This window comes from Zootoca vivipara, chromosome 13 (genome assembly GCF_963506605.1).
Source record: "Zootoca vivipara chromosome 13, rZooViv1.1, whole genome shotgun sequence".
Taxonomy (NCBI): domain Eukaryota; kingdom Metazoa; phylum Chordata; class Lepidosauria; order Squamata; family Lacertidae; genus Zootoca; species Zootoca vivipara.
In genome coordinates, this window is record NC_083288.1 from 48,604,387 (window position 1) to 48,619,755 (window position 15,369).

General features: G+C 49.6%; 3 protein-coding genes across 3 annotated transcripts in view; 2 read left to right on the top strand and 1 right to left on the bottom strand.

Annotated features, from left to right (window-relative positions):
* CARMIL3 (capping protein regulator and myosin 1 linker 3) overlaps positions 1–6,203 on the top strand; it is a 65,323-nt gene extending 59,120 nt beyond the window's left edge. The window contains exons 31-35 of the mRNA XM_060281858.1: positions 155–369; positions 1,668–1,780; positions 2,767–3,352; positions 4,291–4,357; positions 6,061–6,203. Coding sequence (XP_060137841.1) covers positions 155–369; positions 1,668–1,780; positions 2,767–3,352; positions 4,291–4,357; positions 6,061–6,185 — 1,106 coding nt within the window. The 3' untranslated portion in view covers positions 6,186–6,203. The remainder of the gene's footprint in view (positions 1–154; positions 370–1,667; positions 1,781–2,766; positions 3,353–4,290; positions 4,358–6,060) is intronic.
* Positions 1–15,369, bottom strand: part of LOC118095902 (myosin-7) — a 373,415-nt gene that overhangs the window by 263,391 nt on the left and 94,655 nt on the right. The window lies entirely within an intron of this gene.
* LOC132593022 (capping protein, Arp2/3 and myosin-I linker protein 3-like) lies at positions 10,389–14,535 on the top strand. Its single transcript, XM_060281390.1, has 4 exons — positions 10,389–10,394; positions 10,818–11,019; positions 12,018–12,128; positions 13,854–14,535. The coding sequence occupies exons 1-4, from the start codon at positions 10,389–10,391 to the stop codon at positions 13,982–13,984; spliced, it is 450 nt and encodes a 149-aa protein (XP_060137373.1). The 3' UTR covers positions 13,985–14,535.

The following is a 15,369-nucleotide window of genomic DNA, read 5'->3' on the forward strand; positions in this document are numbered from 1 at the left end:
GAACTGCTGCTGCAGCCGCAGCCCGTCACCATTTCTTCCATTGCATCTGAAAATGCCCGCCCCATTGCAAGGCACCACTGTCCCTCCCTTCCAAGTGGTGTAGTCTCTCCAACCACCCACCCGCCCCGGACAGACCCCCGTCCTCCTCTTGCAGGTGGTTCTGAGCAGGACGGCGACCTGGCTGTGCCCAGGATGGACTCCCCGCTGGGCTGGATCTCGCTGGCTAGCAGCAGCCAATACTTGCATTCCCGCAGCACGTCCTTCGAGGCGCTCTCCGACCTGCCGACGGAAGGGGGCCGGCTGGAGCACCGCACCCGCAGCCGCCCCCGGCCGCCCCGTGCCGCCCCGCAGGGCAGGTTCCGCCCCAGTGTGAGTATCCTGCATGCGAGCCCCTGCGGCTTTCGGCTCTCCTGCCCGCCTTTCCGTTCCTCCGCTTGCTAAGCTTCTCCTCCCGTTGCTTCCCCTGTCCTTTCTGGGCACAAATTTGGCCTCTTGGTGCGAGAGGTGGGGGGGACACAACTCCTTAAGGCCTTTTGCAACTTGGCTGATCTCGTGCCTAATGCTATCGTGTGGCGGCTCAGATCCCAGCTCAGCCCTGCCTTCCCACCCTCTGAAGCCCACATCTGCTGGATTCGGCCGGCAGAAGGAGGTGCTGAGCCCCAGCAGGGGGGCATCTCTGCCCCATCCACTCACACCAGCCTGATGCAAAGGTCTCTCGATTTCTCTGTTCGTTGCCTCCCTCGTTTCCTGTCCGCAACTGGTCGAATTCACTTTCCACTCACTTAGCTTCCTCATTTCTTCCTTTTTTTAAAAAGTTTTTATTTATACTTTTCGAGTTTATACATTTCATTAATTTTACAATCATAGTTTTGACTTCCTTCCCCCTCTTTCTGTGGCTCCTTAAATTTATTTTTAATACCTTCTGTATATCCAATTCATTTAATTTGCTCATTTAATTATCTAATTTAAATATATGCTCTTATGAAACTGCAGGTTATTACAATAATCCTGCTAGTGTTTTTTATCTGTTACCAATTTATCTGTGACTATTCCATAAACCATTTCCATTCATTTATTTTAAAAAAGTTTGTTATCTTGATTACTTATTCTCCTGTAAGTTTCACCACTTCTGCATATTCCATAAGTTTTTGTATCTATTCTTCCTTTGCTGCGACTTCTGCTTCTTTCCATTTCGGGGCAAGTACCATTTCTTGCTGCTGTAGTAGCATACATGAATAAATTTCTATACAATTTAGGTAGTTCTGTCACTATAGTTCCCAAAAGAAAAGCTTCTGGGTTTTGTGTGTGTGTGTGTGTTTTTTTACAAAGGTTATTTTGAACATCCTTTTCAATTCATTATATATCATTTCCCAGTAAGCTTTATAACCTTACAACAAGACTACTACACAAGACCACCACCTCATTTCTTTCCTCATCCAAATTCCTCATTCATTCCCATTTTCCAACTTTTGATTTGTTTACCTTTTGAACTGAATTGAACTGAACTGAACTGAACTATAGAACATTACAAATCGGATGTACCTTTTTCAAACATTCCTAGACAGGAAGTCTCACTCATCCTTTAGACTTATGAATAAAGAGAAGATGTTCCTTGTGAAATAGGTGGGGCAAGTTAACAAGGTATTTGTCATCCTTTCCTGTTTCAGAACCGAATCCTGGGCTCTATAGAGTCCCGAGAACAGGAGAACGGATCAGTTCCACGACTGGATGAGGGTCTCGATGAATTTTTTAACAGAAGGGTCCTTGCTGACAACACTGGGTGAGCTTCCTCCACCACCTCCTCCTCCTCCTCCTCCTCCTGCTCCTCCTCCTCCTCCTTCTTCTTCCTCTTTATTGAATTTATTTACCGCCCTATACCCGGGGGTCTCAGGGTGCTTCACAGAATAAAATCAAGACATAAAACTACAAAATACCTAATAAAAATAAAAACAACAACCCTATAGCCCCACCCTTAAAAAAACCCCACATTTTAAAAGGTCATAGGATGTCAATCAAATCAACCACAGGCCTGGTGGAAAAGGAATGTTTTTGCCTGGCGCCTAAAGGTGTATAATGAAGGCGCCCGGCGAACCTCCCTGGGGAGAGCATTCCACAGATGGGGAGCCACTGCAGAGAAGGCCCCGTTCTCGTGTTGCCACCCTCCAGGCCTCTCAAGGAGGAGGCACACGAAGAAGGGCCTCAGAAGATGATCTCAGGGTCTGGGACGGTTCATAAGGGGAGAGGCGGTCCTTGAGGTATCGTGGTCCTGAACCGTTTAAGGCTTTTTAGGTCAAAACCAGCACTTTGAGTTGGGCCCGGAAACTAATCGGTAGCCAGTGCAGTCGGGGCAGGATTGGTGTAATAGCCTCAAACTGTCTTGCTCCAGTGCGCAACCTGGCCGCTGAATTCTGCGCCATCTGAAGTTTCCAAACTGTCTTCAGAGGCAGCCCTATGCACTGCAGTAATCTAACTTGAGATTACCAGAGCTTAGACAACAGTAGTTAGGCACCATCCCCTTCCCCACCCCCTCAGAATTTGCAATCTAGGACACCCCCCCAGGTGTCCCACAATGGAGAATTTTAAAAAAGTGCTAGTCCAGAGGGGTCCTGTAGCTCTCCCCTCCGCAGCCACGGCAGAGCTCAAGAATCATAGAACTGGACGGGTCCACGAGGGTCATCCATTCCACCCCCCTGCAATGCAGGAATTGCAGCTGAGAATACCTGTAGTCTCCCCTCCCTCAGTTCCTCTACCTTTTCCCTCTCGCAGGTACCCTCGGACGCCCAAGGGCTGTGGGGTGAGGCCGGGATCCTCTGACCCCCTCCCGCCCCTCCAGAAGAAGAGGAGGAGGGGCCTCTTCCACTTCCGCAGGCATCGCAGCATCAAGGGGGAGCGAGACCCTGAGGACCTGCCCCCCAGCCCTCCCCCACCACCCACGGGTGGGGAGGAGCAGAAGCCCCCGCTGCGCCCCTCCGGCAGCCAGGAGGAGGAGAGGCGGCTGGGGCAGGATGGCCTGGGGGTGGCTGTGCCCCTTCCGGGAATAGGCGTCCTCGGTCCTGGATGTGGGGTGAAGGGTCTGCCCAGCAGGGCTAAACAGGTAAATGAAGTCTTTGCTCCCGGGAATGGCGGGAGGGTAGAGGGCAAGGGGGCTCTCCAAAGAGTTCTGCGTTTCATTTACTCTGCTCTCTTCTCTCTCCCCCCCCCCCGCCGCCACAAAAAGAGCTCCTATCCCGACACAGGGAGGGTGGAGCCAGACTCCAAAGGGGCGGAGCTCCTGCAGCCGTCGCGGGTCCAAGGCGTGGCCCTGCCCGGAATGGGGCGTGCTAAGGGGTGGAGCCTGGATGCCAAGTTGGAGGTAATTGGCGGCTTGCTGGGGAGGAGGCGGGGCTAGGCAAATTCACGTGGGATAAAGTTGTCAATGGCTGCCAGCCACGGTAGCAACCTGAAGCTGTGAGCCTCTGAATGCCCAGTCCCCAGGAGAGGGTGAGTGCCGCTGTTTCTATCAATATTATCAATTTGCATAGCTGCCAAGTATCCCGTTTCCGCCGGGAAAACCCATTTTTTCTTACCGTTTCCCGGCGGTCTCCCGTTTAGTGAAAAATCCCGGTATTGTCCCTTAAATCGGCTTCTGCCCGGCAGCCATTTTTCTGGTGCCGCTTTGCCCTCCCCTTACATAAATTAAAATACTAAAAAAGAAAGAAAAAAAGAAAAAGGAATAAAATAAAAATAAAAATATATTTATATAATAAAGGTAAAAATAAAACCTTTGGACTTCCTGTTAATTCCCCGAGTATATAATTATTCTTTACACTTTTATGTAAATACCTTAGTACAGACTTCTAAAGCCACTATTCCAGTACATTCTTACTTCCTTTTACACCCTAACAATTATGATTCAACCCCTCATTTCACTCATGGATATTACATTTTTACTATATTTTTGAACGTATTTCTTGTACCTATCCTATCCCTTTTTTTAATTCTTTTGAATTGCCTCTAAGTCTATTTGTTAATTGTGCCATTTCAGCAAAATCCTGTAGTTTCACTTCTCTTTTTTTTATCATTTCCCCTTTTTAAATCTGACTGTCTCAAAAAGGCTTTAACAATAATGATAATAATAATAAGCATGCAAAAAGGAGAGTGTCGCTGTTGCCCTGAAGTTCAGCTTGCCAACTTCCTACTGGGGCACCTGTTTGGCCGCTGTGAGAACAGGGATGTTGGACTAGATGAGCCCTCCCCTCCCTTTGGTCCTGATCCTGTTCATAACCCACCTGCTTCCTCTTCCGGTTCTAGAGCGTCGACCTGGGGCGAGGGGGGAGCATGAAGGAGCAGCAGAGAAGACGCTCTTCAGACGACTCAGGTCTGCATCCCACAACCCAACAACCCTTCTCCATCGATCTTCCCTCCTTCCTTGCCCCCTCCCACTCCCCCCCCCCCAAGCAAAACTCTCAATAAGATGATATGAACTGGACTGAGCATAAGACACTTCTTTCTGCATCAGTCCAAACGTTTCGTGCATGTTGAAATTTGCCCCATTTCAATACCCACCCACCCCCGGTTCAGTTTTCTAGGAGTGCCTGAAATCCCACGGGCACAATTCTGCACAAATTGACCTCTCCGGGGTCCCACCGAGCTCAGTGATTGAGCTGACTCAGGGGTGCGCAAACTAGGCTGAATGGTGCCTCAGGAATTTTACAGTCTTGCTTGCAAAATAAATAAATGTATGTACCCTTTCCCCCTTCCCCCAAACAACAATCGAAACCACAAGTTTTAGGATGATCTGATTTATTATTATTTTTTGCGCGGGGTGGAGGTGGTGGTGAAATTTTATGAACCATCTGAAGAACTGGGGGGGGGGTGTATTTGGAGCTAGAATACAGTGGTGCCCTGCAAGACGAACGAATTCGTTTTGCGGAAAATCCGTCTTGCGAATCGCGGTTTCCCATAGGAATGCATTGAAATTTAATTAACGCGTTCCTATGGGCAAAAAAAAAAAGAAATTCCAATGCATTCCTATGGGAAATCGCGATTTGCAAGATGAATTTTTCGCAAAACGAATTGACTCGCGGCACGAATTAAATTCGTCTTGAGAGGTACCACTGTACCTGTGAGGGACAAGAAATACAGACAGGCCCCTCCCATCTTGAACACGACCTCCTCACCCAGCGGAAGTGGGAGAGGGGAGGGGGATAGTTCCAGCGGGGATTCAGGAAGTGCAAGCATGAGCTCAAGTAGGATAGCTGAGCCCAGGCACCGCCTGGGAACGGAAAGGGGAAGCAAAGAGACCGTGGGAAAAAGACCGATCCCAGCCACCCCGGAATTGCGTAAAAAGCGCAGAGGGAGGAGATTCAGTATGCCAAGATTACTTTGTTGGAGAAAAACGCGCGAATCGCCATTCGGAGGTTCTGCGCCCGACTGAGAACATGTACAGTGGTACCTCGGTTTATGAACACAATTGGTTCCGGAAGTCTGTTCATAAACTGAAGCGTTCATAAACTGAAGCGAACTTTCCCATTGAAAGTAATGGAAAGTGAATTAATCCGTTCCAGATGGTCCGCGGAGTAAGCGTTCATAAACTGAAGCAAACTTTCCCATTGAAAGTAATGGAAAGTGGATTAATCCGTTCCAGACGGGTCCGCGGAGTACTTAAACTGAAGCGTTCATAAACTGAAGCATGGGTGTAATTGGTTCCGGAAGTCTGTTCATAAACTGAAGCGTTCATAAACTGAAGCAAACTTTCCCATTAAAAGTAATGGAAAATGAATTAATCCGTTCCAGATGGGTCCGCGGCGTTCATAAACCGAAAATTCATAAACCGAGGTATTCATAAACCGAGGTTCCACTGTACTGACAATCTGTATATAGCACTGATTCAGCACTGTAAATAGATTGCACCAATAAAAGGATAAAATGCTGACCTGTGAGGCGTCGTTACTCTAAAGTAGCCATTCCGGATCCTGTGACAGTACCTACAATTTTGGGCCCCCGTTTTAAGCGTGTGCGCAGGATTGCAGCTCTGGCTGAGATAGAAAGATGGACTTTTTTGTTTTCCGAACCCCACAGGGCAAGCAGGATGGAAGCCTCACCCCCCACTGCAGAGTACCAAGCCAAGCTTTGCCACCATTCGCCGGGCAGAAGCCAGCTGGGACATAGGTGGGCATGTGAGGTTTTGTGAGTTTCCTGGGTAAGATCACTGCCGACTGCTCAGATGCACCCATTTGATGCTCTTCGATGTGATGCTTGGTTCTTGTTTGAGGGAGCTGCCCTCACCCTGCCCCCTAAAACAAGCAGCTCCCTCATCCAAAGCCACCTTAGCCCGGGTCTCCTGTGCTGTGTTTGTATCTATATTTACAGCATTACTTCCCCGTTCTTTAGCTAAAAAGACTCTCAGAGGGGCTCTAAGGCAGCCTTCTTCCTTCAGGCACACCGTCTCTTAAAAAGACACAGCATGCGAGGAAAGGCGGGTGGGGAGGGAGGAGGAAAAAGCGAGCTAAAGCACAAGTCCTTAAGTTTCAGCCAATGACGTTCGTTAGCCAACGTCAGCAGCTATCTTGCCCCTTGATGAAAAGCAGCTCCACCCATTTCCCAGATCAGACCCAGGAGCAGAAGTGGCAGGACTGAATCAGAATTCATAGAATCATAAGTTGTAGACTTGGAAGGGACCTCCGAGGTCATCTAGCCCAACCCTCTGCAATGGAGGAATCAACAAGGCAGGGCAGCTCCTGCCACCAGTTTCTCCCCTGCCCCCCAGACATCCCTTTATGCTTCTAGTAGGTAGAAGGAAATTATTATTTTTTAAAAGGATTTGCCACAGGCATCTCATTTCTCTACTCCTGCTCTCTAACAGCTGAAGAAAGCTCGCCGAGGGAGAGCAGGGGACAGGAACCCCTCAGAGACACCCCCCCAGAAGAAACGGACGAAAGGGCCATTGCCGTGGCAACACCGACCTCCGAAAAGGACCGACCAACGGCTCCAGCCAAGGCAAGCAGCTCAGCAACCCCTGGGAGAGTGAAAACTGCAGGCAAACTGGGCAGGAGGGGAGAGAGGAGCCGGGTTCGCCTTGGGAGGTGGTCGGTGTAGTACTAATTTTCTCCCCTGCCCCCCCCCAATTCAGTTGGGTGTTTTGCTGTCATAGAACTCAGCAGCGGGAGGACAGGGGCCAAGCGAGAACGAGTTGGCTCTGTCGCTAGTATGGCGCCATCTACTGTTGGCTTCCCTGCCTTCCCCCCCTACCAGTCTCAAATTGCTAGCAGGCAATTTGGTTGCTCTCATCTCAAGCCACATTGCGCTCTACATTTAAGCACACCTCCCTGCGAGAGGGGGGGGGGTGTCACGGCCGAAACTGGACCCTGGTGCCTGGTGCGGATGGCGTTTCCGCACCATCGCTATTTTCTTTTATCCACTTTTCCTCCCTGACTCTTTAGAGCCTATCGTCTTCCTTCCCTCCCGCCTCATGGCTTTCAAAATTAACCTTTATGTCATTGCCTTTTTGTACGTTTTCCAGTTCTGATTACACTCATTGCATAATAACTGAAAATTTAAATAAATATAGAAAGGTAGAAAACTTCTCCTTACAAGTCTTCAGATAACCCTGCTAGTGATGTCAATTTACTCCAGTCCTTTTGGAATACTTGATCCTGCTGGTTTCGGATTTTTCCTGTCAGCTTCGCCAGTTCTGCAAAGTCCATCATCTTCATCTGCCACTCGTCTTTCTTTGGTCCTTCTCGTTGTTTCCATTTTGGGGCTAAAAGAATTCTTGCCGCGGTTGTTGCCTTCATAAACAGTCTTTTATCTTCCCTTGGTATCTCTTCACTCACTGTACCCAATAAAAAGGCTTCTGCTTTTTTAAACAAAAGTAGAATCATCGAATCATAGAGTTGGAAGAGACCACAAGGGCCATCCAGTCCAACCCCCTGCCAAGCAGGAAACACCATCAAAGCATTCCTGACAGATGGCTGTCAAGCCTCCGCTTAAAGACCTCCAAAGAAGGGGACTCCCCCCCACTCCTTGGCAGCAAATTCCACTGCCGAACAGGTCTTACTGTCAGGAAGTTCTTCCTAATGTTTTGGTGGAATCTTCTATCTTGTAGTTTGAATCCATTGCTCCGTGTCCGCTTCTCTGGAGCAGCAGAAAACAACCTTCCACCCTCCTCTATATGACATCCTTTTATATATTTGAACATGGCTATCATATCACCCCTTAACCTTCTCTTCTCCAGGCTAAACAGACCTAGCTCCCTAAGCCATAAAGCGTTTCTAGGCCTTTGACCATTTTGGTTGCCCTCCTCTGGATATGTTCCAGCTTGTCAGTATCCTTCTTGAACTGTGGTGCCCAGAACTGGACACAGTAGTCCAGGTGAGGTCTGACCAGAGCAGAATACAGTGGTACTATTACTTCCCTTGATCTAGATGCTATACTCCTATTGATGCAGCCCAGAATTGCATTGGCTTTTTTAGCTGCTGCATCACACTGCTGACTCATGTCAAGTTTGTGGTGTACCAAGACTCCTAGACCCTTTTCACATGTACTGCTCTCAAGCCAGGTGTCTCCCATCCTGTATTTGTGCCTTTCATTTTTTTTTGCCCAAGTGTAGTACTTTACATTTCTCCTTGTTAAAATTCATCTTGTTTGCTTTGGCCCAGTTGTCTAATCTGTTAAGGTCATTTTAAACTGTGATCCTGTCCTCTGGGGTATTAGCCACCCCTCCCAATTTGGTGTCATCTGCAAACTTGCTCAGGATGCCCTCAAGCCCATCATCCAAGTCATTGATGAAGATGTTGAATAAGACTGGGCCCAAGACAGAACCCCGTGGCACCCCACTAGTCACTTCTCTCCAGGATGAAGAGGAGCCATTGATGAGCACCCTTTGGGTTCGGTCAGTCAGCCAGTTACAAATGCACTGAATGGTAGCATTGTCTAGCCCACATTTTACCAGCTTCTTTACAAGAATATCATGGGGCACCTTGTCAAAGGCCTTGCTACCATTTCCCAGAAAGCCTTTACCTCTTTGCAAGTCCACCACATGTGATGGAAGATACCTTCCCTTTCTTTACATTTCCAACACTCATTGGTTCTTGTCTTGTACATTTGAGCAAGTTTAGCTGGTGGTTAAATACCATCTGTACATCATTTTCATAACATTTTCTTTCAGCGCACTGCATGCAGGAAAATCAATACCTTCCTTCCGCAAGCACCATTGCTATTTTTGGGACGGATTCAGTCACATATCGGCTGAGTCAGGTTGCATCATGAGGGTTGACTGGGAGCTGTTGCACAGCGAACTCAAGAAATTGGGCTTCTTCTTTTTTTGCTATGAGGAAAGCAAGAGGGGAAACGCAGGGCAAAAGTGTGGTGTGCCAAAGCAAGTCCTTCTCGCCTCCCCATGAAGGAATTACGACAAATGCCTTTTAAACAGCCGTCTAACTTCCCAGCAGATCAATCAAGATCGACACTCAGCAAACTGGTCCCCTAGAACAGCGTTTCTCAACCGCTGTTCCGCGGCACACTAGTGTGCCGCGAGACGCTGGCTGGTGTGCCGCGACGTGCGGCGACGAGAAGGGCGATTTGCATTGTCACGTGCCTGGCGGCCGCCAATAACCAATACTGACCCGCAGGAAAGCAATATTTCTCCTCCTCTTTCCCAAAGCTCAGTGCAAACGAGCCTGGCGGCCGCCAATACCCAACACTGACCCGCTGGAAAGCAATATTTGGCAAGTGTTTCTTGCAGTCATAATTATAATATAGGGCGGCACAGAGTTAAATTTTTTAACTTTTTTAATGGTGGTGTGCCTCGTGATTTTTTTCATGGAACAAGTGTGCCGTGGCCCAAAAAAGGTTGAGAAACACTGCCCTAGAAGCACCCAGAAAAGTTATTAGCGAGACATATGTCAGCAAAACTCACCCAACTGAAGCTGGTCCCAGCTTGCCAGATGTTGGACTACAACTCCCATCATCCCCTGACCATCGAACAATAACCTCAGGGGCGCAGATTTCACCAGCCCCACTTTGGAGGCCGCCAGGAACATCTCACAAATTTAAACAGGCCTTTGGCTGACTCACATCCTTTTAAATGTGTTGTGGAAGGCAGGATTATTGAGTTGTCTTTGTTTTTGTTACGTATTCTGTGGTTTTTTTTATATTTTTTATATTTATGGTTTTTTTATATTTATGTTGTGAACCACCCTGAGATCTACAGGTAGAGGGCAGACAAATAATAATAATAATAATAATAATAATAATAATAATAATAATAATAATAATAATCAGTGCTTCTGGCGGTACGCAGGGGTACGCATACCCCTAAACATTTTGTGAACCTTTGTGCTTTTGTCGATTTACTGAATTTATTTTTCCCAGTTTAAACTATAAAATGGTGGTTTTCTTGAGTCAAAATGAGAGTACCCCCTAAACAATTGTTTAGAAAAAGCACTAATATTATTATTATTAGTTACAGGTAGGTGGCCATGTTGGTCTGACATAGTCGAAACAAAAAATAAAAAAAATCCTTCCAGTAGCACCTTAGAGACCAACTAAGTTTGTCATAGGTATGAGCTTTCGTGTGCATGCATTGGTATCTGAAGAAGTGTGCATGCACACGAAAGCTCATACCTATGACAAACTTGGTTGGTCTCTAAGGTGCTACTGGAAGGAATTTATTTATTTATTTATTTATTAATAATAATAATGGTTCCTTATATTGACCCTGCTTAGATTGGCAGAAGCCCCTGCAGGCTTTTGCGCTTCACAGAACTCTTCTGCGAAATACATTTCTGACAATAAGAGCTGTTTGACTCTACGATTCTCCTCTCCCCCCCCCCCAGCAATTCAGGGATCCCCCGCCCGCCCCTCGGCCTCCCAAGCCCGTCGCCCTCCCCCGGGGCCGGAAGCCCCCCAGCCAGCCCGAGAGGAGCCGTAGCAACGAGGAAGCAGGCGGCACAGGAGGAGGGGCAGCCGCGGAGGAAACACGTACGTCCCCCCCAATAGCCCAACCCCGACGCAGAGCCGAGGAGCAAGAGAATGAAGGTGACGTGAGACTGGGGCGGCAGGACGGCAGGCCTTCTCTCTCTCAGGGAGTGTCTGGCGGAAGGAGCTCCTTCTGGGGGCCACAGATTCTGCCTGGTCCGTAGCTGTTTTCCTCCCAGCCATAAAGTGGGCTCTTGGGAACGAGACAGAGTGACACCTCTCCAGGGTTTTCCAGGCAGTGCGTCTCTCCCAGCCCTACCTGGAAATGCCGGTCACTGAGCTGCAGCCCTTTCCCGAAAGCTTTTGGGGCGGCAGTGTGGTGCAGTGGTTAGAGCAGTGGTTCTCAAAGGGTCTGGCGCAGGAGAGGGCGGCGAGTGTGGTAGAAAGATTCAAGGACAATCATTTTAGCATGCTGTAGTATCAAAATATTTTATTTTTATCGTTTACAGAATACAGATAGATACCTACCTTTTCCAAACGAGAGCAGGAGAGCACAATACCAGCTGTCGTCTTTTTGCTTTCCAGCGCATTGCTTATCAATTACAAAGTTCAACGTGGCGCAAGCAAAGTTTTATTCTGAAAGGCATGGCCAAGAAAAAAAAACATTTTGAGAACTGGGTTAGAGTGTCGGGTTAGGACCTCGGAGAGACCAGGGTTCAAATCCCCTTCTGCTTGCTCAGTCGGTAGAGTGTGAGGCGCTTAACCTCAGAGTTGTGGGTTCGAGCCCCATGTTGGACAAAAAGATTCCTGCATTGCAGGGGGTTGGACTGGATGACCCTCAAGGTCCCTTCCAACTCTGCAATTCTGTGGCTCTCTCGGCCTTCAGCTCTTTGGCAGAAAAGGCAGGGTGCAAATACAATGAACCAATAAATGAATGGTAGCGTTCGCCATGAGTACATCTCCAAATTCTCCGAGGGTCTTTCCGGGAGAGAAGGCGGCCTTAAAATGCCGTGAGGTGGCCCAATTCCCACCTCGTAGTTCTGGAAAGAGCAGCAGATTTGGGGACAGGAGACGCAGGGATTGCTGACAACCCCCCCCCCCCAATTTTTCCCTTCCAGGGGACCCTGAGGTAGGAAAGAAGGCGGCCCCTCTCAAACCAAAGAGGACGCGCCGGGCACAGTCATGCGACAAGCTGGAGTCAGATCGGGGCCGAAACCCTGGCTCTGGAGGTGAAGCCCTTCTTCCGACACCACGGTTCCTGCTCCCTGGGCGTGGGACCTGAAAAGGGGGGGGCAGGAGCTAAAGAGGGGAGGGGCTGCACATTCCCCCGCGCTGCCTGCCTGTTGCTTCCGCTGGGCTGCAAACACGCCAGGCGCTTAAAGGACATTTAGAGCATGACTCTCCCCCCCCGCCCCCTAAGCATCTGGCAGAGGCCACCGGAGATTGAGGCCCTTCCACCGAGAGAAGGAAAGCGGCCCTTGCCAGATACGCTGTCTTTGAAGCTGGAGGCTCCCTTTCGGTGCCCGGGTAGCTGCGGAGAGGCCTTTTCGTTTCCCTCTGTACTCTGCTCACAACATACCCAAAGCCTGCTTCCAAAGGGGGAGGCTGCTCCTGTGAGCAGCGGGGGGGGGGGGGGAGAGTGGCAGGAGTCAGATTGGGGGTGGGTGCCTAACCTCGCAGGGCTGTTGTGGCAATAAAATGGGGAGGAGGAGGAGAACAATGCAGGCTGCCGCCTTGAGCTCCTTGTAGGAAAGGTGGGATATTATTATTAATAATAATAATTTTATTTATACCCCGCCCTTCCCAGTCAAGACCGGGCTTAGGGCGGCTAACAACAAATAACATCAACGCAAGTATAAAAGAAAAAATTCAGTTAAAATGCAGATTAATACAATGTTAAAATTCAATTTGAAAATTAAAAATCTACAAATAAGATAAAACCATTACGAGATAAAACCTTAGGGGAGGGTAACCGTGGGGTCAGACTGCGTCAGTCCGAAGGCCAAACGGAACAGCTCTGTCTTGCAGGCCCTACGAAAAGATGACAAATCCCGCAGGGCCCTAGTCTCCTGAGACAGAGCGTTCCACCAGGTCAGGGCCAGTACTGAGAAGGCCCTGGTCCTGGTCGAGGCCAGCCTAACCACCTTATGACTCGGGATCTCCAGTATGTTATTATTTGTGGACCTTAATGTCCTCTGTGGGTCATACCGGGAGAGGCGGTCCCGTAGGTACAAGGGTCCTAATGATGATGATGTTATTATTTAATGTGCCGCCCATCGGACTGGGTTGCCCCAGCCACTCTGGGCGGCTTCCAGCAAAATATTAAAACACTGTAAAACATCAAATATTAAAAACTTCCCTATATGTACAGGGCTGCATCATCATCATCATCATTATGCCCTAGCTTGCATGAATCCTCCCTTGAGGACACTTTAAATTATTTTTAAAGTGTTGTAATATCTCTCGTGCCAGTGGCCGACTTTGGGCTCTCCCAAATCAGTGGCGCCCTGTGCGGTGGTAACACCCCCCCCCCCGCCTCTCGCACTCCATTCCGCAGAATGGCTGTGGCCACCCCCACAGCACAGCCGAACTACCCGAAAACCACCTCTGCTCATGCGCAGAACGCTTGGTCCCGGTGGCTAACTTCCTCTCGTCTCTCCCTTTTTCTCCCCCCACTCACCCCGTCCTCCTTCACTACCTTCCTTTCCCCCCCCACCAGGTGCCAGCGACACACCCCTGCCTGACCCCCCTCCCGCCCCCCCTGAATGCGGCCTGCACAGCTGGAAATCCCGCCCCGCTGCTTCCCACCCTCTCCTTCCTCCGGACCGGACCGCGGGTAAGATTCCAGCGCCCTCCTTTGCCCCATAGCGTGGGGCCGACGGAAACGATTCATGCTCGGTTTTTTCTCCCCCCACTCCTCTCCCTTCTCCGCCCTCCCCCTTGCAACTTTACAGCTCCCTCTCTCTTCAGGAACTCCCGAATCTGGGACAGAATGATGGACAGGAGATCCCTCAACGTCGTCGCCGCCACCGCCGGAAGCTGCGATGCCCTTTCATCTCCTGGCGGAACGAGCGAAGGAACATGAGAGAGGGGGAGCAGAGGCTTGGGGAGGCCTCCTTTCCGCTGCCCTCAGCTCTCCCCCTCCCTCAGAAGAGGGGCTGACCTCTCCCGCCCTAGAGAAACTGTCCGTCGGGACCTGCTGGGTCTCCAGTGCTGCTGACCGTCAACCCCACCAACTCTTATTCCTTCCCCCCCCCTCCTCCGTTTGTGCCTGTATCCTTCCCTCGCTTCTGGGTCGGAGCCACCACCCCCCGACCCTCGTGCCCCAGAGGGACTAAGGACACCACCGCCACCCCTTTTAAAAATCGGGGGGCGGGGGTTGAGAGAGAAAAAAAGCCACAATGAACCACCCCCCCACCACCACCTCCTGCTCCCTTTCGCCCATAATACTTGGGGTGTTGTCGAGACTCGGGTGAAATATACACCATTCTCCCCTGCCCCCCCCTCCGGCCGCCTTTGCTGCCCCCCCCCAACCCAAAGCCCTCTCCATAATCTGCCGGCCCCTAGCATTTCACGCCTCCCCCTCCCCTCCTCCCTTCATTCTTACCGTTCTATTTTAAGCTTGTACAAAAGGGAAAGAGAAAAGAGAATCCTAATAAATTATATATGGAAATAAATAAAAGCGAGAAGCTGTCGGGTTCGGCGCTGCTGGTGTTGCCGGGGCATCCTGCCTGCTTTTGGGAACGCACCGGGAAGGACAAAGACCCACCCTAGTATTGCAACGTTGGAAAGGGACCACGAGGAATTGTTCACCCAACGTGGGGCCACGAGTCCGAGTTTAATAACCCTGCCCCGCCCCCCGTCACCTACAGAGGCATTCGCAAGTCCAGTGGGCAGGTCGATAATTTCAAGTTTTACCTCCTTTTGAGCAGGGGTGGGTCACTATGCCAATTTCAGTTTCTCACGGAGTGGTCAGTTGGAAAGGGTCCCAGGGGTCATCTAGTCCAACCCCCTAAAATGCAGGAATCACAGCTGAATCATTCCTGGCCGGTGACTATCCAACCTCTCTCTAAAAACCCAGGTTTTCCCAGGTTTTCTCAGTTTTGCATTTTTCAGCTCCCCACATTTTTGCATCCGTTTGCAATTTACACACTCCAAAAAAATAAGAATGATTCTCACGCCCTCAGCCTTTTTTGTGCAAATTTCTCCTACTGTTTTATATGCAACTTGGCATTTTTGCAAGGCGATTTGCCCTGATATGCCCTGATATGTTGCCTTTTTGTCTGTTGTTTCCACAAAGCTGCCCATTGACAGGCACACTTTTTGCCGTTGTGCGCACACATTTTCATACGCCTCGCTTGGCCAGAGAACGGCGTTGCAAAATTTGGACAGGTGCGAGTTTCAAAGGGTTCTGAGTGTCGTTTTGCACGTTGAGCAAGGTCTGTCGCTGACCACTGATTAAATGGCTAT

Bases quoted from the DNA above. Each gene is read 5' to 3' on its own strand.
- LOC132593022 (XM_060281390.1), top strand. The intron at 11,020-12,017 runs GTGACGTGAGAC...TTTCCCTTCCAG, and splicing joins CGAGGAGCAAGAGAATGAAG to GGGACCCTGAGGTAGGAAAG. The intron at 12,129-13,853 runs GTGAAGCCCTTC...GCAACTTTACAG, and splicing joins CCGAAACCCTGGCTCTGGAG to CTCCCTCTCTCTTCAGGAAC.